Source organism: Neoarius graeffei, chromosome 1 (genome assembly GCF_027579695.1).
Source record: "Neoarius graeffei isolate fNeoGra1 chromosome 1, fNeoGra1.pri, whole genome shotgun sequence".
Classification (NCBI taxonomy): domain Eukaryota; kingdom Metazoa; phylum Chordata; class Actinopteri; order Siluriformes; family Ariidae; genus Neoarius; species Neoarius graeffei.
Window position 1 is genome coordinate 48,062,825 of NC_083569.1, and position 24,404 is coordinate 48,087,228.

The window sequence follows — 24,404 nt, forward strand, 5'->3', positions numbered from 1 at the left end:
CGGCACTGCATCACATACAGGCATGCTTCTGTATTGGAAATCACAAAATGGGCTCAGGAATATTTCCAGGGAACATTATCTGTGAACACGATTCACCGTGCCATCCGCCGTTGCCAGCTAAAACTCTATAGTTCAAAGAAGAAGCTGTATCTAAACATGATCCAGAAGCACAGACGTCTTCTCTGGGCCAAGGCTCATTTAAAATGGACTGTGGCAAAGTGGAAAACTGTTCTGTGGTCAGACGAATCAAAATTTGAAGTTCTTTAAGGAAATCAGGGACGCCGTGTCATTCGGACTAAAGAGGAGAAGGACGACCCAAGTTGTTATCAGCGCTCAGTTCAGAAGCCTGCATCTCTAATGGTATGGGGTTGCATTAGTGCGTGTGGCATGGGCAGCTTACACATCTGGAAAGACACCATCAATGCTGAAAGGTATATCCAGGTTCTAGAGCAACATATGCTCCCATCCAGACGACGTCTCTTTCAGGGAAGACCTTGCATTTTCCAACATGACAATGCCAAACCACATACTGCATCAATTACAGCATCATGGCTGCGTAGAAGAAGGGTCCGGGTACTGAACTGGCCAGCCTGCAGTCCAGATCTTTCACCCATAGAAAACATTTGGCGCATCATAAAACAGAAGATATGACAAAAAAGACCTAAAACAGTTGAGCAACTAGAATCCTACATTAGACAAGAATGGGTTACATTCCTATCCCTAAACTTGAGCAACTTGTCTCCTCAGTCCCCAGACGTTTACAGACTGTTGTAAAGAGAAAAGGGGATGTCTCACAGTGGGAAACATGGCCTTGTCCCAACTTTGAGATGTGTTGTTGTCATGAAATTTAAAATCACCTAATTTTTCTCTTTAAATGATACATTTTCTCAGTTTAAACATTTTGATATGTCATCTATGTTCTATTCTGAATAAAATACGGAATTTTGAAACTTCCACATCATTGCATTCCGTTTTTATTTACAATTTGTACTTTGTCCCAACTTTTTTGGAATCGGGGTTGTACGAGTCGATGTCCCTGCAGTGTGAACAAAGTAAATCAGGTTTGGTCACTTATTTGCTATGCAGACAACCAACCATATAAAATTTGTAAAATAAAATGAGACTTAACCTGCATTCTGAACATGAGCAAAATGTTAGATTTACCAGCATGTTTTCTGGGCCAATCATGTTTCGAATGAGCCTGCATCTGTGAATGTCATCCTGTAAGTCTGCCCCGACCTTCACTTTAAACCTGGTCCATCCTTCACTTAATGCAGCAGAACACAACTACACACATACACAAGTATAATCAACCTGACTACATATGCACACTTGCATGTTTTTTTTCTGTAGTATTTCTCATTAGTCAGTGATCAAAACACATACACACCTGTGTAAGCTGTTCATCTGAATATCCTAGCCAGGCACAGGATGTGGTGTAGGCTGGATATCCTTCCTTCACCATCTGGTCCTCTACAAGGATCAAAGGGGTCATCGTGTCATTTGCTAGTGTAATTTGCTGATATGGTTGTATTGTATGGTCTGTCTGGCAAATTGTTAGTGGAAGTCTGAAAGAATCCTAAATGAAGTTGAATTTGGTTTTAAACATACAAACGTTGCTGTGCGGCTGCTGAGTCCGTCTGAATGTGAACACGTTTTAACTGACATCACACCACTACTCTCTGCTGGGGAAAATCTCACCACCCACACTTCATAATAGGTGTGAACATTGAAAGGAACAAGGAAACTTCAGGCAAAAGTGAATGAAATTGGAAAAATATACCCATAATAATAAGACTGTAACAAATATGTTCATTTCAGTGGTTGTCACGGTCAGGAAACCCCTTTATTCAGGCAAGTAAGCAGCATCCTGGACAACCCAATCCTCAAACAACCAAAACCAATGTCTGAATATTGTTTCTTATGCTGCAATCCCTTGTTCTTGGGACTCTCCAAGTCCTTCAATAAGCTGTTATCTAAACGTGTCCTAGTGCTTTGGATGTCCAGAGCAAGATATAGCTAATCTCTGAACTTGATAAACATACAGTTTACCAAGATGTTTATCAAGTTCAGAGAAGATGTGTGTACTATTTTTCCAAAATTAGTGAAGAGAATCAAAATAAAAAAATAGGTCAACTATATTGTCATTTCTGCTCATAAAAATGGTCATGGTGGTCTTTTGATCATAGTCATAAGACTTCTTAATGGTCTTAGAAACACTGGGCTAAAATATCAGTTATTACATGACAAATGTAAACTTCCAAAGGTTACAAAACTTGGAATTCTGAGATGAATGACCTTTTTAATCGGAGATACACTATATTGCCAAAAGTATTTGCTCACCCATCCAAATTATCGGAATCGGGTGTTCCAGTCACTTCCATGGCCACAGGTGTATAAAATCAAGCACCTCGGCATGCAGACTGTTTTCACAGTTTGGAACTGCCCCCTTCCTCTTCCAACATGACTGTGCACCAGTGCACAAAGCAAGGTCCATAAAGACATGGATGACAGAGTCTGGTGTGGATGAACTTGACTGGCCTGCACAGAGTCCTGACCTCAACCTGATAGAACACCTTTGGGATGAATTAGAGCGGAGACTGGGAGCCAGGCCTTCTCGTCCAACATCAGTGTGTGACCTCACAAATGCGCTTCTGGAAGAATGGTCAAAAATTCCCATAAACACACTCCTAAACCTTGTGGACAGCCTTCCCAGAAGAGTTGAAGCTGTTCTAGCTGCAAAGGGTGGACCGACGTCATATTGAACCCTATGGATTAGGAATGGGATGTCACTTAAGCTCATATGTGAGTCAAGGCAGGTTAGCGAATACTTTTGGCAGTATAGTGTATTTTTCCCCTTGGTTTGGAGTAGGTTGCAAAAGATTGCAACATTTTGCATACCCTTAGTGTGACATCATGCTTGATTCGACTATGTTGCATGAAAGTACAGTGGTGCTTGAAAGTTTGTGAACCCTTTAGAATTTTCTATATTTCTGCATAAATATGACCTAAAACAACATCAGATTTTCACACAAGTCCTAAAAGTAGATCAAGAGAACCCAGTTAAACAAATGAGACAAAAATATTATACTTGGTCATTTATTTATTGAGGAAAATGATCCAATATTACATATCTGTGAGCGGCAAAAGTATGTGAACCTCTAGGATTAGCAGTTCATTTGAAGGTGAAATTAGAGTCAGGTGTTTTCAATCAATGGGATGACAATCAGGTGCGAGTGGGCACCCTGTTTTATTTAAAGAACAGGGATCTATCAAAGTCTGATCTTCACAACACATGTTTGTGGAAGTGTATCATGGCACGAACAAAGGAGATCTCTGAGGACCTCAGAAAAAGCGCTGTTGATGCTCATCAGGCTGGAAAAGGTTACAAAACCATCTCTAAAGAGTTTGGACTCCACTAATCCCCAGTCAGACAGATTGTGTACAAATGGAGGAAATTCAAGACCATTGTTACCCTCCCCAGGAGTGGTCGACCAACAAAGATCACTCCAAGAGCAAGGCGTGTAATAGTCAGTGAGGTCACAAAGGACCCCAGGGTAACTTCTAAGCAACTGAAGGCCTCTCTCACATTGGCTAATGTTAACGTTCATGAGTCCACCATCAGGAGAACACTGAACAACAATAGTGTGCATGGTAGGGTTGCAAGGAGAAAGCCACTGCTCTCCAAAAAGAACATTCCTGCTCGTCTGCAGTTTGCTAAAGATCACATGGACAAGTCAGAAGGCTATTGGAAAAATGTTTTGTGGATGGATGAGACCAAAACAGAATTTTTTGGTTTAAATGAGAAGCACTATGTTTGGAGAAAGGAAAACACTGCATTCCAGCATAAGTACCTTATCCCATCTGTGAGACATGGTGGTGGTAGTATCATGGTTTGGGCCTGTTTTGCTGCATCTGGGCCAGGACGGCTTGCCATCATTGATGGAACAATGAATTCTAAATTATACCAGCAAATTCTAAAGGAAAACGTCAGGACATCTGTCCATGAACTGAATCTCAAGAGAAGGTGGGTCATGCAGCAAGACAACGACCCTAAGCACACAAGTCGTTCTACCAAAGAATGGTTAAAGAAGAATAAAGTTAATGTTTTGGAATGGCCAAGTCAAAGTCCTGACCTTAATCCAATGGAAATGTTGTGGACGGACCTGAAGCGAGCAGTTCATGTGAGGAAACCCACCAACATCCCAGAGCTGAAGCTGTTCTGTACAGAGGAATGGGCTAAAATTCCTCCAAGCCGGTGTGCAGGACTGACCAACAGTTACTGGAAACGTTTAGTTGCAGTTATTGCTGCACAAGGGGGTCACACCAGATACTGAAAGCAAAGGTTCACATACTTTTGCCACTCACAGATATGTAATATTGGATCATTTTCCTCAATAAATAAATGACCAAGTATATTATTTTTGTCTCATTTGTTTAACTGGGTTCTCTTTATCTACTTTTAGGACTTGTGTGAAAATCTGATGATGTTTTAGGTCATATTTATGCAGAAATATAGAAAATTCTAAAGGGTTCACAAACTTTCAAGCACCACTGTATATGATGACCAGCTTCCATTAGACATCTGTTATATCCAAAACTCAAAACATGAGTTTCCTACCTCTCTGCTGCTTTCCTTTGTTGGCTTTTTCCAGAATATCTATCTCCAGAGAGAGAGAGAGCTTTGTAAGCCAGAAAATTCTGCGTAAACATCATTTAATAATAATTTTCTCACCGAATGCTTCCTGTTCAGTGAGCACATCAGTGATGTAAGTGAAATCTATACAGCGGATAAGCTGCCTTGGGTCCTGTGAAACACATAGATATACCCCTAACCACTTACACGAATCTCTCTTAACCTTCGCCCTGTAGCTAATAAAGTCACAGAAATAAGGATGCTACAGACGGAGATGATTTAAATACTCCATATTGAGGTTATATTGCCATTTGATCTTACCATGTCCACAAGGAGCTTCCACAGGGGCTGTATTAGGGGGGAGGGGGGGGGGAAGACATTACATGCATGCAACTTAAAATACAGGTTCTCACCTGTTGTGACAACTGTAGGTTTTATATATTTGTACTGGGTATCATTTGATCAGAATCAGTTTCTACTGTATTTTTTGCGACTGCTCATGGTGCAAGATATTTGCAATGGGTTCAATGATATTGGTACAAGAGCATAAGAAACTTCACTTTATGGGCTCAATCTGGCATAAACTGCAGAAGTTAAATAAATAAATAAAAAGGGAAAGAATGGTTCACCTTGCCCTCTGCATGCGCCCACATATCCCAGATAGCATTGAGGATGGCAGCCGTTGCCAGCTGGATGACCCCCTTCTCTGGTCCAATCTGGTACAATATAAAGTCAGTAAATGTAGGCCAAACTGTCCACAGACTGTCCATGCTTGGCTACTTACCCATCTCATTTGCCCATCATTTGTCAGGAGTCTGTAGAATCTTCTAAAGTCACTTACTATCTCCTCCAGTGTTTTTCCAATCACCAAAGTTGACAAGGCCTTGACTGCACACACAACTACACGGAGACACAATGATACCAGAGGTGAAGAATCCTGGAGTTAACCCGAATTCTGACAGTTCCACTAAAAAAATAAAAATGACCATGTTTAACTTTTATGACTTAAGCATTTAGACTGCTCAATTTTTTTAAATAACAGCAGCAGTTTGGCACAGTGAGTAGTGTGGCCATCTCACAGCTCCAAGGTTTGATCATGAGCTTGGTTAATATCTGTGTGAATTTTGTCTGCACATCCTCCATATGCCCTCAAATTCACAAGTTTCTCAAATTTCCTCCCTAAAATATAAGTGAGTATCTGTGTGAATGAGTGTGTGTATGGTGCCCTGCAATGGACTGGCATCCCTATTCCAGCTCTCACACAGTGTTTCTGGGATACACTCCAAATACACCTCAACCTTGACCAGAGTAATGTGATTGGTGAAAAATGAATGAATGAATGATTAAAATACAGTACTGTGCAAAAAGTCTTAGTGGTGAACGTGGCAATATATTTTCAACACGAGAAGATAAACTACACATCTTTTTACCACCGTGTAATATTCTTTTTTTATACAGACACATCCACACATGGGCGGCACAGTGGTGTAGTGGTTAGCGCTGTCGCTTCACAGTAAGAAGGTCCGGGTTCGAGCCCCATGGCCGGCGAGGGCCTTTCTGTGCGGAGTTTGCAATGTTGTCCACGTGGGTTTCCTCCGGGTGCTCCGGTTTCCCCCACAGTCCAAAGACATGCAGGTTAGGTTAACTGGTGACTCTAAATTGACCATAGGTGTGAATGGCTCACCAGCCAATCAGAGATTTGATGGAAACCGGACCACGAAAAAAATATAGTTATGTCACAGTTTTGGTTCTCCATGTCCCGGATGTAACTCGTATGAAAAATATGAGTGGTGTATTTCCCAGTAAAACACTCCTGTCTATAATAATAATAAGTTGGTCCTGGGATCGAGATGCTGACCTCTTCTGCTCCTCGGACCTGCCTGATCCATCCTGGTGCCCTATGTCTGGTTGGAGTCTCATCGCATCGCTCCTGTGGAGGACGACCCCATGAGGATAGTTGAAAGTCACACTTGGAAGACGCTCTGGACTCTTACAGTAACGCTTTTATGGCTGAGGACTACAGTTGACTTGCTAACTTTAGGACTGCAGTTGTCATGAACAGTTTTGCACTCAAGTTTCCATCAATGAAGAGTTTATAACATCAACAAAACTGATTTCTTGTTAAAGCTGTTAATGTTATAGTCATGCTGTCTGTTGTTGCCCAAATAAGGATGGGTTCCCTTTTGAGTCTGGTTCCTCTTGAGGTTTCTTCCTCATGTCATCTGAGGGAGTTTTTCCTTGCCACCGTTGCCACAGGCTTGTTCATTGGGGATAGATTAGGGATAAAATTAGCTCATGTTTTAAGTCGTTCAAATTGTATAAAGCTGCTTTGCGACTGCATTGGTTCAGATCCTATTTAAAACACAGAACCTTCTCTGTATCTGTCGGTTATTTCTCCTCTTCCTCAGCCCCAGTCTCTTATGGGGTCCCGCAGGGCTCTATTTTGGGTCCAGTACTCTTCTGTTTGTATATGCTCCCCCTAGGTAACATTATTAGAAAGTATGATATCTCCTTTCACTTCTATGCAGACAATACACAACTGTACCTCCCCTTTAAATCTAGGGATTCCATACAGCCATTATTGGATTGTCTTGAGGACATTAAGTGCTGGATGACCAATAACTTCCTCCAGCTAAATAACGACAAAACTGAGGTTATCATTTTTGGTCCTCCCAAATCTAGATCCTCAGCGGCTGACAAGCTTTCTCATCTTTCTCCATACATTAAGTCATATGCTAAAAACCTAGGTGTCACTCTTGATTCAGAACTCTGCTTTAAAAAGCCGATTAGTACTGTTATTAAGAATAGCTTCTTCCAGCTGAGAATGATCTCCCGTCTCAAACCTTCTTTATCCTTTGAAGACCTAGAAAAAGTCATCCATGCTTTCATTACATCCCGGCTAGATTACTGCAATTCCCTCTATCTTGGTCTCCCCCAGTCTCAATTAATAAGTTTACAGTTGGTGTAAAATGCAGCTGCTAGACTGCTGACAGGTACCAAAAAGAGAGAGCACATTACCCCTGTCCTGGCTTCTTTACACTGGCTCCCCATTAGTTTTAGGATCCAATTTAAAGTCCTACTAATAGTCTACAAGGCGCTGCATGGTCAAGCCCCCACTTACATCTCAGATCTTCTGAAACCACCCCCTGCACCTAGGTCCCTCATACCCCTTTTCCACCAAATCAGTTCCAGGGCTGGTTCGGGGCCAGTGCCTAGTTTGGAACTGGATTTTCTGTTTCCACTGACAAAGAACTGGCTCTGGGCCAGGAAAACCGGTTCCAGGGTAGCACCAGCTCTTTGCTGGGCTAGAGGAAAGAACTGCTTATGTCAGCGGGGGGCGGAGTTGTTAAGACCAACAACAATAGCAAGACCGCGAGAGGGCGCCATTTTTAAATAAGCGACGAGATATCATGGATGCAGTAAAGCACCAGTCATCCATTATTGTTGTTGTTGCTGCTTCTTCCTCTCCATGTTGTTGTTGCTTCGATGTTCGTGCCAAGGTTTATGCAAATGCAGTGACATAACTGACTATACAGTGACGTAATGACGTGGCTCCCCTTAGCACCCTGAACTATGGAAAAGCAAACAGGGCTGGTTCACAACTCGTTCAACTTGCGAGCCAGCTGAGAACCAGTTTGCTTTTCCATAGCTTGTGGTGCTAAGGGGAGCCACATCATTACGTCGCTGTATACGTCAGTTACGTCGCTGTGTTTGCATAAACCTTGGCACGAATATTGAAGCAACAACAACACAGAGAAGAAGAAGCAGCAACAACAACACTAATGGATGACTTCGCGTTTGTACAGCTGCTGCTTCTCGTCGCTTAAAAATGGCGACCTTTCGTGGTCTTGCGATTGTTGTTGGTCTTAACAACTCCACCCCCCCGCTGATGTAAGCGGTTCTTTCCTCTGGCCCAGCAGAGAGTTGGTGCTAGCCTGGAGCCGTTTTTTTCTGGCCCCAGAGCCAGTTCTTTGTCAGTGGAAACAGAAAACCCGGTTCCAAACTAAGCACTGGCCCCGAACCAGCCCTGGAACTGCTTTGGTGGAAAAAGTTGAACGAGTTGTGAACCAGCACCAGCACTGGCCCCGAACCAGCCCTGGAACTGATTTGGTGGAAAAGGGATATCAGATCTGCTGATAAAGGTCTCCTCCATGTGGCCCGGACTCACCTCAAACAAAAAGGTGACAGGGCATTTGCAGTAGCGGCTCCAAGTCTGTGGAACTGTTTGCCCCCAGACATTAGATTCGCCCCCTCTATTTCCTCTTTTAAATCCAGGCTCAAAACTCACCTCTACTCACTGGCTTTTGCAACCTCTTAGCTGCCCATTCCCTAGTTCTTTTTGTAGTGGGTGTTATTCAATGTTGTTGTTCATTTGTGTTTGTGTAATTCTGGCCTCTTTGTCTATTTGTCAATCTCTGTGTTTGTAATGTGTACTTTTGTTTCAGCTATTAATGCATCTTTTCTTTTGTGTTGTGTTTATGTTTGTGCATTTCACCTCTGATTTCTTAGCTACCCTATGTACAGCACTTTTTGGTCAGTGAAAACTATTTTAAATGTGCTTTCTCATCTCATCTCATTATCTGTAGTCGCTTTATCTTGTTCCACAGGGTCGCAGGCAAGCTGGAGCCTATCCCAGCTGACTACGGGCAAAAGGCGGGGTACACCCTGGACAAGTTGCCAGGTCATCACAGGGCTGACACATAGACACAGACAACCATTCACACTCACATTCACACCTATGGTCAATTTAGAGTCACCAGTTAACCTAACCTGCATGTCTTTGGACTGTGGGGGAAACCGGAGCACCCGGAGGAAACCCACACATACCCCTTTTCCACCAAATCAGTTCCAGGGCTGGTTCGGAGCCAGTGCTGGTGCTGGTTCACAACTCGTTCAACTTGCGAGCCAGCTGAGAACCAGTTTGCTTTTCCATAGCTTGTGGTGCTAAAGGGAGCCATGTCATTACGTCGCTGTATACGTCAGTTACGTCGCTGCGTTTGCATAAACCTTGGCGCGAATCTCGAAGCAACAATAACACGGAGAAGAAAAAGCAACAACAACAATAATGGATGATTTCGCGTTCGTACAGCTGCTGCTTCTTGTCGCTTAAAAATGGCGACCTTTCACAGTCTTGCAATTGTTGTTGGTCTTAACAACTCCGCCCCCCGCTGACGTAAGCGATTCTTTCCTCTGGCCCAGCAAAGAGTTGGTGCTAGCCTGGAACCAGTTTTTCTGGCCCCAGAGCCAGTTCTTTGTCAGTGGAAACAGAAAACCCGGTTCCAAACTAAGCACTGGCCCCGAACCAGCCCTGGAACTGCTTTGGTGGAAAAGGGGCAACAGACACGGGGAGAACATGCAAACTCCACACAGAAGGGCCCTCGCCGGCCACAGGGCTTGAACCTGGACCTTCTTGCTGTGAGCCGACAGCGCTAACCACTACACCACCATGCCGCCATTAGATGTGCTTTATAAATTAAATTTACTAATACCCTGTCCACACTAGGGATTTTGTACCGATACGATACTACTTTCGTACCGCAACACCTGTCCACACTAGCAACTATACCGGTACTGTAGCGGTATAACTGTATTGGTACGAAACCCACAAATGTATGGGTTTCGTACCGGTACAGTATCGGTACTGTAGCGCTTCGCTGTAGTGTGGACAGATGAAGCGGTTCTGTAGCGATACAAATATAATGCGCATGCGCAATGAACCATTCCTACTTCTTCCGGGTTATTCATACAATACAATACGCATGTGCTTTCCAGCTGTAAATAAAATGTCAAAATGGCTCAAAACGACCGTGGAGCTACATGGAACAAAGACAAAGTTATGTGTTTGTTGGAGCTTTGGGGAGACGAGCAATGCCAGGAACAGCTGGAATAGGAGATTCGTTTTCTTTGTTTCTTTCTCAACTGCCTCGCGCGTTTTATACGATTTGACTGAATAAATGACCACCAGAAATACAGACTGTACATTGACAACAAAAAGCACACACACGTTGTTTCATCCGCCATATATTCTCGGAAGGAAGTTACTTGGTAACCACGGAAACATTTCACGCACGCGCATTTCAACTACCGTGAAAGAAAACCGCAAACATTTCTCGCTAGTGTGGACAGATGCACTAAACCAGGGCTTTTCAAAGTGTGGGGCGCGCCTCCCCTAGGGGGCGCCAGAGTTCTTCAGGGGGGGGCGCAACGTGAGGAAAAATAAGCCAGAATAAGTTACTATTGCTGACATTTAGCGAACTTCAGCTAGCCTTTGCCAGAGACCAAATGGATCGATTTTTAGTACCTAAAGCTACAGTGAGTGAGGAGACAGAGTCTGGACCAAGCAAAAAAAGAAGGAAGTATGACCACGATTGTAAGGTTTTATTCCTTTGTAAGGATAAATAATTGTAAGTATTTATTCTTGGCAGTAAGGCAGTAATTTATTTTGTGACAAAATTGTAAGGATTTATTCTTAATATTGCTCTGTTCTGTTCTATTTTACTATTTCAGCTAGAAGGCATTGAATTCTTCTGTGACCTTTTGTTTCCTGTGTAACTGTGTACCAAGTTACTGTGTGACCTTCTGTCTAAGCTAGACACATTGCTTGAGACGTAATATTGATATCTTTTGGAACATTCTATCAGAACTGTGCTATCTCTGACCTAAGGTTGTGCGTAAATGTTGATATCTGCTAATATGCTTGCGAACTACTTTGTGGGGTTCCTTTCTTTTTTCTGCGACTCACCCCCAGACGTCTGGGTGACACGAGGGGACTGATCTTGAGATGGTGAGGGCCAGAGGTGAAGAAACCTAACAACGATTATTTTTTAAAGTTTGGATTTTGATGGACTGGATCTGAAGATGCTCCACTGCCACAGTGTGTTGTCTGCCGAGAGGTGCTAGCTAACGATGCTATGAGATGTTTAATTAAAATGTGTAAAACAAGATGTTTAAAAAAAAAAAGCACAGATGTTTAAAATGTGTAAAAAAAAGATGTTTTAAAAAAGCACAGATGTTTAAAATGTGTAAAAAAAAAAGATGTTTAAAATGTGTAAAAGAAAAAAAAAATGTGTACAACACCCATTTTTTAAAAATACGAATGGAACATTAGGTATAGCAACAACAAAAATTGTAAGGGGGGGCGCTGTTGTTTATTTGCTCTCTGGGGGGGGGGCTGACTCTTCCACACTTTGAAAACTCCTGCACTAAACTGTACCGGTATACTTTGTATCGATACAGTTATACCACTATCGTACCGGTATAAGTGTGAACACAGCATAACTTACAATCAGGCACGTGCACACATAAGGCTTTAGGGGTGCTTGAGCCCCTGCCCTTTTTGCCTCGAATTAAATGTTGCCCTTTTAAAATAATAATAATAATCCTAATAATAAATAATACAGTCCTGTTAGAAGTTTAAAACAACGGCGGTACAAAAACTCCACGGCAATCTACCGATGTTCCTGTAATCCGGGGTGGCTGTGTGCGCTGAGCTGCCGCGTCTCTGTCCATTGCTGCTCCGCTCGAGCGTGGCCAGAGAGGGGGCGCGCCCGGACTGAGAGAGGGCGCGCGGACTGAGTGAGGGGGAAGAAGCCGCTGCGCGCGCTGCCACAATGATAACAGAGGAGACGTGACAGTGCAGCAGCTTGAACATGTGAGTTATGGTCTAACAGTTAGCCCTTTCAAACTGTATGTACATGACATTTGGGCGTTTGTAGGGCTACTGAAATTTGTGCGAGTAATTTAAGTCTCTGTAGTTTAATAATCTGCTTGTTAACTGACGTGACCTGACCTGTTACTGTTCACAATCGATTGCCTCGGCCGTGCTTCGGTGTACATGCAAGTATCATATATCGTCGGGAAGCTTACATTCTCCTCTTGTGTATATATAACTAGTCGTCGACCTCTTCCACAACGTGCTCAAATCAAATGTGGGTTATGTTTCAGAAAAAAAACAAAAGCTTGTGAAAAATGTACTCAGAAGCCTATGCAAAGAAGAGAGGCTCTCTGATCTCCTTCTCCTCTCGATTGAAAAAGACATACCCATAAATCACAATGAGGTCATTAATATCTACAGGGACATGGCCCCAGAAGGTTACTGCTTTAAGGCCCCTGGAATGTTAGGCTTCTACCTTATGAGAGGAAGGACTGATTTTTATCATTTTATCCATTAGGCTATTTACTTATTTGTTCAAAGTTCAGGTTTCACTGTTCAATGTTAAATCTTTAACAATAAAAAAGTCTAATAATGCACCAGTGTTTTATTGCTTTGCATGTCTTCCAAGCCTATGATAATGTGAGTGACAATTTTGCTGACACAAAAGAAATGGCAATTGCATATCACTTTCACCAACACAGGACACATAGCTAAGTACTTACCTTCCTATTAGTACGTTAATTTTAATTCTACATTTCCAATATTTTGGAAAGGACCAGGAAAAAAAAAAATCATGCACCTGCTGCCCTTTTTCTGACTTTGAGCCCCTGCCCCTCTATTGAGGTTTTTCACCTGATGTTACAGGGTCACGTGATGCCCCGGTGTCCGCCATTTTGAAGGTCAAGCTACATACTAACGCTGCAGACAGAGAGGGAGAACCAGCTTGAAAAAAAAAACGTGTTACAGACACCGGATCCAGTGTAAATAGCTGCCGGAGCGCGCTCCGGCTTGCTCCCCCTCAAATTAAGCAGCGCGCTCCGGCTTGCTCCCCCTCAAATTAAGCAGCACGCTCCCGGAGTGCTCCGGCCGAGGTTCCGGAGCGCGCTCCGGCTTGCTCCCCCTCAAATTAAGCAGCGCGCTCCGGCTTGCTCCCAGAGTGCTCCGGCTGAGGTTCCGGAGCGCGCTCCGGCTTGCTCCCCCTCAAATTAAGCAGCGCGCTCCGGCTTGCTCCCAGAGTGCTCCGGCTGAGGTTCCGGAGCGCGCTCCGGCTTGCTCCCCCTCAAATTAAGCAGCGCGCTCCGGCTTGCTCCCGGAACACAGACACAACACAGACACCGACCCTAATAATACAGTTCTTGGTCATTGCCTGGTAACAGCAAATTTATAACGGGCCATGTCTCAACAGACTAAGAAGTTATTTCAATGACATTTAATAACATTTTGTTTATCCTGAGGACCGAAAGTAAATGAAAATGTGAACAAACCTTAGCTGTAATAAGATGGCGACCACCGGCTCCAGGGACGACCCGCTGATGTAGGCATGTTACCCAGCCTGACACAAAATATTTGTAGGCATCCAAACTCTTATACGCTTTCAGATCAAGACCTGTGTACGGCGATGGGTTTTTAACGACATAGGTATACAGATCATGTGGGCCGAAGTCAGGTAAAGACGAGGGCTTCGTGTACTTCTGTACGTCAGTGAACAATCCTGGTGGAAGCAGGTAAATGTCGTTCTCTAAGCCTGCTAACCTCAATTTTTGCAAATACCTCTCCCTCTGCTCGCCCTGTAAATGCCCTACGTCGCTGGATAGTGAAGGTGTTTTCTGCATCTCGTTCCTTTTTCTTTTATGTTTTTCGTTTGTCGCCTTCCTCGCATTCAAACTGATTCGAGCCGTGACGTCCAAAATGGCAGCCTCAAATGACTTGGTCACATGGGTGAAAAACCTCAATATAATCCTGTGCACGTCCCTGCTTACATCTCATCTCATCTCATTATCTCTAGCCGCTTTATCCTGTTCCACAGGGTCGCAGGCAAGCTGGAGCCTATCCCAGCTGACTACGGGCGAAAGGCGGGGTACACCCTGGACAAGTTGCCAGGTCATCACAGGGCTGACACATAGACACAGACAACCACTCACACCTACGGTCAATTTAGAGTCACCAGTTAACCTAACCTGCATGTCTTTGGACTGTGGGGGAAACCGGAGCACCCGGAGGAAACCCACGCGGACACGGGGAGAACATGCAAACTCCGCACAGAAAGGCTCTCGCCGGCCATGGGGCTCGAACCCAGGACCTTCTTGCTGTGAGGCGACAGCGCTAACCACTACACCACCGTGCCGCCCCTCCCTGCTTACAATGTTTAGATATTGTTCAGGGGCGTGTTTAGCCTATTTTTGGGGGTGCTCAAGCACCCCCCAAAATGAGCTCAGCACCCCCTAGCTCAGCACCCTCAAAAACACTGCTTTTGGACGTAATTTTCAGAAATAAGTGCCCTTGCGCACTGCGCAATGAATGTGTGCACGGGCGTGTGTGTGTTCTTGAATTCACCTATTACGTGATAGTTCTATGGCCAGTAAAATCCCTCTCCTCCTTGCGTCCCCTCTAATTGGGTTGCCTGTCCGCACGAGTGCTTGCTACGACATGGTGTTTTTTTTAACTGGATTCCACGCCGATGAGGAAGTCGAAGTAGCACCTGAGTATTACTGGCATAGCGAGATGTGAAGGTACGGACTGGAGTTACAATTGTTAAACACAACACAATAATATGCATAATGCAATATTGATGTTCCCTGGTCTATGAACAGAATGATAAAAACGACATTTATCATCCATATCGAGATACTTTTGTGCAGAGCTGTACAAGTGCTACGGTGCTAGACCACCGTGTGTTAGTCAGTTTTATTTAATGTAACATAGCGTTTACGTTTGCTTATCATTCTTATCATGCTTATCAACAAAAAATATAAACTAATGTTAAATCATAATAATACACACTATTATTACACAATACACAATAACACATTAATTAACAATTACCACTGTTCAAAATGAATAGCTCCAACATTACAAATGCAGTAGTAGGTCTTGTTTAGTTAAAAATATAACGTAAATATTTGTGTCAGTGGTTGTAAATGTGTAGATATCATAGTTTATTGGGTCAGCTTCTGTTAAAACATTGCATAAGTGTAGTCTTGTCTAGTCTAGTCTTCTTGTCTAGTTAAGTCTAGTCTAAATGCGGAATAAACGTGGAAACACTGTCGTTCAAGCCAGGTGCCTCTGTCAGCTCTGGGGGCTAAGCACCCCCAAAGATCAGATGCTAGAATCGCCCCTGAATATTGTTCAAAGCGCTATACAAATAAACTTGACTAAGTTATAGCCTGGGCGGCACGGTGGTGTAGTGGTTAGCGCTGTCGCCTCACAGCAAGAAGGTCCTGGGTTCGAACCCCGGGTCCGGCGAGGGCCTTTCTGTGTGGAGTTTGCATGTTCTCCCCGTGTCCGCGTGGGTTTCCTCCGGGTGCTCCGGTTTCCCCCACAGTCCAAAGACATGCAGGTTAGGTTAACTGGTGACTCTAAATTGAGCGTAGGTGTGAATGTGAGTGTGAATGGTTGTCTGTGTCTATGTGTCAGCCCTGTGATGACCTGGCGACTTGTCCAGGGTGTACCCCGCCTTTCGCCCGTAGTCAGCTGGGATAGGCTCCAGCTTGCCTGCGACCCTGTAGAAGGATAAAGCGGCTAGAGATAATGAGATGAGATGAGAAGTTATAGCCTATATTTCCTTTGATACGAGAGGTCTATATTTTAAATTATGTCTTCATTGAAAACAAAACGCTTTCAGAAGTCACAATTTTTAATTTGTAAAAAAGAGAAGAAAAGAAGACCACATGGTGGCGCCTTCTTACAGCCAGAGCTGTATAAAGGGGCGGAAACAGGAAGGTGAAAATGTGCTCCAGTGAGTGGAGGTTTAATGCATGACTGAAGCTCACCGATTTCAGTGCCTCTTCCCACTGTGAAGGTTAAACCAAACCCCTTCAGACTCGTGTCTGAATCGAGCACAACATAAGCTGCAGAGTAATCCGGGTCGGGGTGCTGAAACAGGTCACATGACACAAGGACACAGTCCGACCATTAAACACAGCGGACTGGAACCATTTAAACTGGTCTAATGTCAACATATAAAACATGCTCCTTTAAGTGACTGCAGTGAACAAATTAGGATATGAATAATACCTGACATTTATTGTTTATAAATGTCAGGTATTATTGTAAGCATGTATATATGTAAACATGCATTGTTTATACACACCATGGCGTCTGATCCATGCTGCTCCAAAGATGTGGGAAACCTCACATCGCTTACTGTCACTTTGATGATTTCAGATTTCAACATTTCTTCTTCTCGTCAAAAGTTTTCACTGCTTTCCGGAAGTAAGTGCACTTCCAAAATGACCACTTGTCCCGCCCACTCAGGCTATGATTGGTTAGCCTATGCAATGTCTTGCAAAAGTATTCACCCCCCTTGGTGTTTGTCCTGTTTTGTCACATTACAAGCTGGAGTTTTTGGAGGGTTAGCACCATTTGATTTCCACAACATGCCTACCACTTTAAAAGTTCACACTGTTGTTTTATTGTGACACAAGCCAAGGCAAGTTTATTTATATAGCGCATTTCATACACAGTGGCAGTTCAATGTGCTTTACAGAGGTAAAGGCAAAACAGTAAACAATAGAAAATAAAATTACATAAAATAAAGGGGGAAGAAGAGAGAAAAAAAAAGAATTAAACAATAGTAGAAATAAAATAATAAAATGAAGTAAAAGTTCAGTAAAAAAAACAGCAGAATAAAATAGAATAAAAGTTAAGTAAAGTTTAAAACATGTAAAGATGGTATTTATCAGTTAGCAGAAAGCATCTGAAAACAGCTTGGTCTTTAATCTAGATTAATCTAGACACAAACAATAATTAAGATGGAAAAAAAAAACAGAAATCTGGAGTGTGCATAAGTATTCACCCCCTTCTGTATGAAACCCCTAAATAAGAGCTGCTCCAACCAATTCACTTCATAAGTCACATAATTAGTTGATTAAGAGCCACCTGTGTGCAATCAAAGTGTCACATGATCTGTCACATGGTGTCGGTATAAATCAGCCTGTTCTGGAAGGACCCTGACTCTGCAACACTACTAAGCAAGCAACATGAAAACCAAGGAGCCTCCAAACAGGTCAGAGACAAAGTTGTGGAGAAGTATAGATCAGGGTTGGGTGATAAAAAATATCCCAAACTTTGAATATCCCAGGGAGCCCCATTAAATCCATTATAGCAAAATGGAAAGATGTCTGTGAAGATTCTCAGTCATCCAGGTCATAGTAAACTGTGGGTGGTAGAAGAGAGCAGCTGGATTCTTAACGTTTTTAAGAATCTTCAAACAAGTCCAGTTGCTCTCTTCTACCACCCACAGTTTACTATGACCTGGATGACTGAGAATCTTCACAGACATGTTTCTACGCACTTTGGGATGAGATCCCTTCGACTGGTGCAGGAGTATGAGAGGACTTCCAGAAAACTGGCAGACGTTTTAGCCAGAGAGGATCGTTCTTTTTTTGTTAACCTGGAACGGTCATCACTGAACAGAGGTGGGAGTCTAAGACATCAATTATCAGCCACCTACTATGTAGCCATCAGAATTTTGATTCTGATTTTATTATGATTCATGAGAGGATAAATACCTGATACTCCCTATTAGTCAGATAGAACTGAGGAAGCCTTTCGGATGAGAGGCGAAACGTTTTTAAGAATCTTCAAACAAGTCCAGTTGTTCTCTTCTACCACCCACAGTTCAAAATGGAAAGAATATGGCACCACTACAAACCTGACAAGAGAAGGCTGCCCACCAAAACTCACAGACCGGGCAAGAAGGGCATTAATGAGAGATGCAACAAAGATACCAAAGATAACACTGAAGGAGCTGCAAAAATCCACAGCGGAGATGGTAGTATCTATCCATAGGACCACTTTAAGCCATACACTCAACAGAGTGGGGCTTTATGGAAGAGTGGCCAGAAAAAAGCCATTGCTTAAGAAAGCACGTTTGGAGTTTGCCCAACAGCATGTGGCAGACTCCCCAAACACATGGAAGAAGATTCTCTGGTCAGATGAGACTAAAATTGCTCTTTTTGGCCATCATGGGAAATGCCATGTGTGGCACAAACCCAACACCCTGAGAACACCATTCCTACAGTGAAGCATGGTGGTGGCAGCATCATGCTGTGGGGATATTTTTCATCTGCAGGGACAGGAAAGCTGGTCAGGACTGGAGTAAAGATGGATGGCACGAAAAACAGGGCAATTCTGGAGGAAGACCTGTTTGAGTTGGCCAGAGGTTTGAGACTGGGATGAAGGCTCACGTTCCAGCAGGACAATGACCCGAAACATACTGCTAAAGCTACACTGGAGTGGTTTAAAGGGAAACATTTAAATCTCATGGAATGGCTTAATCAAAGCCCAGACCTCAATCCAATTGAGAATATGTGGCATAACTTGAAGATTGCTGTACACCAACGCAACCCATGTAACTTGAAGGAGTTGGAGCAGTTTTGCCTTGAGGAATGGGCAAAAATCCCAGTGGCTAGATGTGCTAAGCAAATAAAGACATACTCCAAAAGACTTGCAGCTGTAATTGCAGCAAAAGGTGGCTCTACAAAGTATTGACTTGGGGGGGGGAATACCTATGCACACTCCAGATTTCTGTTTTTTATCTTAATTATTGTTTTTCGTCTCGTCTCGTCTCGTCTCGTCTCGTCTTCTTCCACTTATCCAGGACCGGGTCGCGGAGGCAGCAGTCTAAGCATGGAAGCCCAAACTTCCCTTTCCCCAGACACCTCGGCCAGCTCCTCGGGAAGAACACCGAGGCGTTCCCAGGCCAGCCGAGAGACATAGTCCCTCCAGCGTGTCCTGGGTCTTCCCCGGGGCCTCCTCCCGGGGGGACATGCCTGGAACACCTCCCCAGGGAGGTGTCCAGGAGGCATCCGAAAAAGATGCCCGAACCACCTCAGCTGGTTCCTCTCGATGTGGAGGAGCAGCGGCTCTACTCCGAGCTCCTCCCGAGTGACTGTGCTTCTTACCCTATCTCTAAGGGAGCGCCCAGCCACCCTGCGAAGGAAACTCATTTCAGCCGCTTGTATCCGCGATCTTGTTCTTTCTGTCATTACCCAAAGCTCATGACCATAGGTGAGAGTCGGAACGTAGATCGACCGGTAAATTGAGAGCTTCGCCTTTTGGCTCAGCTCCTTCTTCACCACGACGGACCGGTAAAGTGACCGCATCACTGCGGAGGCTGCACCGATCCGCCTGTCGATCTCACGCTCCATCCTTCCCTCACTCGTGAACAAGATCCCAAGATACTTAAACTCCTCCACTTGAGGCAGGACTTCTCCACCAACCTGGAGAGGGCAAGCCACCCTTTTCTGGTCGAGAACCATGGCCTCGGACTTGGAGGTGCTGATTCTCATCCCAGCCGCTTCACACTCGACTGCAAACTGCCCCAGTGCATGCTGAAGGTCCTGGTTTGAAGAAGCCAACAGGACAACATCATCCGCAAAAAGCAGAGATGAAATCCTGTGGTTCCCAAACAGGATTCCTTCCGGCCCCTGGCTGCGCCTAGAAATTCTGTCCATAAAAATTATGAACAGAACCGGTGACAAAGGGCAGCCCTGACGGAGTCCAACATGCACTGGGAACAGGTCTGACTTACTGCTGGCAATGCGAACCAGACTCCTGCTCCGTTTGTACAGGGACCGGACAGCCCTTAGCAAAGAGCCCCGAACCCCATACTCCCGAAGCACCCCCCACAGAATACCACGGGGGACACGGTCAAATGCCTTCTCCAGATCCACAAAGCACATGTGGACTGGTTGGGCAAACTCCCATGAACCCTCGAGCACCCTATGAAGGGTAGGGAGCTGGTCCAGTGTTCCGCGACTAGGACGAAAACCGCATTGTTCCTCCTGGATCCGAGGTTTGACTATTGGTCGAATTCGCCCCTCCTAGAACTGCCACCTTATTGTGGTGGAGGGGTTTGTGTGCTTGAATGATCCTAGGAGCTATGTTGTCGGGGGCATTATGCCCCTGTTAGGGTTTCCCAAGGCAGACAGGTCCTAGGTGACAGGCCAGACCAAGAGCAGTTCACCAAAAAACCCCTATGGAGAAAAAATCCAGGACCGTGACGTCGCCCGGTAGGATGCAGCCGGGGCCCCACCCTGGAGCCAGGCCCGGGGTTGGGGCTCGTATGCGAGCGCTTGGTGGCCGGGCCTTTGCCCATGGGGCCCGGCTGGGCTCAGCCCGAAGAGGTGATGTGGGCCCGACCTCCTGTGGGTTCACCACCCACAGAGGTAGCAGTAGGGGTTTGGTGCAGTGTGGATTGGGTGGCAGTCGAAGGCAGGGGCCTTGACGACCTGATCCCCGGACACAGCGGCTGGCTGTTGGGACAATTATTGTTTTTGTTACAATAAAACAACAATTTCCACCTTTAAAGTGGTAGGCATATTGTGTAAATCAAATGGTGCTAACCCCCCAAAAAAATCAATTTTAATTCCAGCTTGTAATGCAACAAAACAGGACAAACACCAAGGGGGATGAATACTTTTGCAAGACACTGTAGTTGTCTCAGTAAAAGCTGGATGAATAAGCAAGATTTTATTATTTAGCTATAAAACTTTGTAAACACATAAATCTGTAGTTTTCCCTGCCATCAACTCATCATTGGTATAGTTTCAGAACAGGATGAATATATATACACCTTACAGTAAAGAACAACAAAAGATGATACAAAATGTTGATCTGAAATTCTCTTATGATCAAAATCTGAATCCAGACAAAAGTATGTTCCATCACTAGTTTATCTCATCAAAAATGTTGTGGGGTGACATAACCATGTAACAGGTTTCCAATCCTGGTATTTGAGTTATAATGTTCTCTCCACTCAGGAAGTGCTGTTAGTTAGCTGATTAGTTGAAATGGGCGTGTTAGAGCAGGGAAAACACTAGTGTCCTCAACTATCCTGTCACACCATATAACAATATATTACATAGACACGAGTGTTTTACTGGAAAATATGCCACTCGTATTTTTCATACAAACTATATACCAGGACATGGAGAACTACAACTGTAACATAATTAAATAATATTGGCTGGCACTGAGTGGTATATTGGATATATTCCATTCAGCTAGTATGATATTGAACGAGTCAAAGATGAATGGAATATGTCTGATATACCATGAAAAAAACAGCCAATAATATTGTTATTATACATACACATTCAATGGAACAATTATATATTTTACAAGAAGTTAAGAAAAGGGGGGTGACTTACCAATACTGAATGCTGATCGAATGTAATTCAATGTTCTGTCAATCCAATGTACAAAGTCAAAGTTCTAACAATAAAAATGGTACAAGTCCAAAAAGCCTGAACAACAACCCAACTTATATACGAGCTATATACAAGTTGACAGTTCAAGTTCACAGTTACTTTTGGTTGTAGTTAATTGCTACATTGCAGTTGTTCAAACCAAAAGGGCTTTGCTGAGTGAAGTCCTCTTGTAAAAGTCTCCGTCACTTTTCCTCACCTCCAAGTAGAACTTTGACAACATTTCTGTTATTGTTCTCTTTTCCAGTTTTTTTATGTCTGTTGGTCTGTTTTTCTCTTGTAAATATACGTAAAGAATATCCAGTGAAGTTTTGGTCGACTTTCAGGTGTTCAGCATGTCTTTCTCTTTAAATCTTCTGCTTTTAATGAAGCAAACCTTGCGACCATGTTTGTGTACAAATTGTCACAGTAACTCGCTAGCGCAGAAATTTTACATCTCTGACGTGTCTCTTTTCCAGTTTTTTGATATCCATTGGTATGTTTTTCTCTTGTAAATATGCATGAAGAATATATAATGAAGTTTTGGTAGCCTTTCGGGTGTTCAGCACATCTTTAGTTTCAGTTTTCAGTTTATTTATTTAGTGCTTAAACCGAGTACTGGATTAACCCCATCTTCCCTCTCTCCCGGCCGACAAAGAAATGATTGTGCACATGTGCAACAGAAAAGCTTTGTCATTGGATCTTCGCATGAGCTCCGACGTGTGACTTTGTGTTGTCTTGACAACATGCAATATTATAACAATATTGCACACTCATTCTCCATTGGGGAGCGTGGTGTAATACATGTAGGATAAGCAATATGATAACAATATTGCATGCCATCAATAAACCCACTAGAAGGGAACACAATACATGTTTTTATTCCATGGAAAAAAATTGCCCATATGTATAATAATTCCCGATATATCACTCCAATGACATCACTCCCAGTGTTTTTCTGCTGACTAGATGCATGTTGTCAAAATGGTAAACTGGTTCAAAATTAAAATTCTTTTGATTTTGTATTTTTTGTGGATGTGTCCATATAATATAAAGAACATTACATGGTGGCACGAAGATATGAAATTTATCTTCTTGTGTTGAAAAACATTTAACTCGTTCACTTCGCTCACTCGTGAATATATTCACCACTTGAAGATAAACTTCATATCTGTACAAATGTGTAATAATCTCAGTATCCCCAATATCGTCAATATTAATTTATCAGAAACTGGAATAAATTTATCAACAAGCACCTGTATCATTCATTCATTTATTGATCTTTGTTATAGAACAGTTAGTTCCAGTCCACTAATTTGATTGGACGAGTGGCAAGAGTGCTTATATTTAGTCAAGATGTTTCCCTGTTTGTATCACTGCTCTTGTCTGGGTTTGCCAAATAAAATTCCAATTCTAGCAAAAATCTGACTCAAACGGTTATTACAGTAGTGTTACAGGCATCATCAGCAGACATGACAAATTATACATTTCTCATAAATATAACCTCTGGGTTAAAATATGAAAGCTCCTCAGATGCACCTTTAACTGGAATTTACCAATCATTGTGAGCAAAAGTAAACAAATTATTTGATGATATTGTGTCTGAAATGAGAGTTACTCTATATTAACTGCTTATTTATAAGACTGTGGTGTAAAAGCAATATCCTACACACAATTATGTTGTTATACTGAATAATAGCATGATTTTGATTACCTGCTGATAGTGTAAATACGCTCTTTCACTCTCAGTAATTGCTTTGTCCTGGTTAGGATTGTGGTGGTTCTGGAGCCTGCTCCAGGAACACTGGGCATGAGGCAGGAAAACACCATGGATGTTTATTAACGCCTACCTTTCACACATGCACATATTACCTGTGATCCAGGTAATGTCCATCCATCCATCCATCTATCCATCCATCCATCCATATAATCTGTGCAGGGTTGCAGGCAAGATGGAGCCTATCCCAGCTGACTATGGGCGAAAGGCGGGGTACACCCTGGACAAGTCGCCAGGTCATCACAGGGCTGACACATAGACACAGACAACCATTCACACTCACATTCACACCTACGGTCAATTTAGAGTCACCAATTAGCCTAACCTACATGTCTTTGGACTGTGGGGGAAACTGGAGCACTAGGAGGAAACCCATGCAGACACAGGGAGAACATGCAAACTCCACACAGACAGGGCCTTGTTGGCCACTGGGCTCGAACCCAGAACCTTCTTGCTGTGAGGCGACAGTGCTAACCACTACACCACCGTGCTGCTTTGATCCAGGTAATGTGCCCTTCATTAGTTGCATTAGCTGTACTGGATATCAGCTGGAACTGGATGCTGAAGGAATAATTTTAAACGGGTACAATTTAACAGTTCATTGGCTTGATCATGAAAGCATCAACAAAGTAAAAATAAATAAATAAATAAATAAATAAGGCAGATGTATAGTGGGGTTGGAAAATATTCAGACCCTTTCACATTTTGCACACTTTATTGTATTATAAATTTAATTTTAAATTGATTAAATGGTCCTTTTTGGCTGTTAAAACTCTGAAACACTGAAATATCACATTTCGAAAAGTATTCAGATCCTTGGCAAAAGCACTCCAAATTGACCTCTGGTGCATCCTATTTGTTATGATTATCTTGGGATACATCTAGAACTTGAGTGAAACAGTCAACCTTTTTCAAAGTCAATTGATT

General features: G+C 43.3%; 1 protein-coding gene across 6 annotated transcripts in view; it reads right to left on the reverse strand.

The window, feature by feature from the left end:
- Positions 1-16,759, reverse strand: part of enosf1 (enolase superfamily member 1) — a 21,321-nt gene extending 4,562 nt beyond the window's left edge. The window contains exons 1-9 of one of the 6 annotated variants that reach the window (XM_060932836.1): positions 16,600-16,759; positions 16,280-16,382; positions 5,421-5,536; positions 5,266-5,352; positions 4,958-4,984; positions 4,736-4,808; positions 4,622-4,660; positions 1,391-1,473; positions 1,165-1,287 (exon numbers count right to left, since the gene is read on the reverse strand). In XM_060932836.1, the coding sequence (XP_060788819.1) occupies positions 1,165-1,287; positions 1,391-1,473; positions 4,622-4,660; positions 4,736-4,808; positions 4,958-4,984; positions 5,266-5,352; positions 5,421-5,536; positions 16,280-16,382; positions 16,600-16,683 (735 nt within the window). In that variant the 5' untranslated portion in view covers positions 16,684-16,759. Of the gene's footprint in view, positions 1-1,164; positions 1,288-1,390; positions 1,710-4,621; positions 5,353-5,420; positions 5,537-16,279; positions 16,383-16,599 lie in introns of those variants that run through there. The other 5 variants (XM_060932842.1, XM_060932850.1, XM_060932873.1 and 2 more) reach the window with 5 other exon arrangements.
- Positions 16,760-24,404: the final 7,645 nt, after the last annotated feature.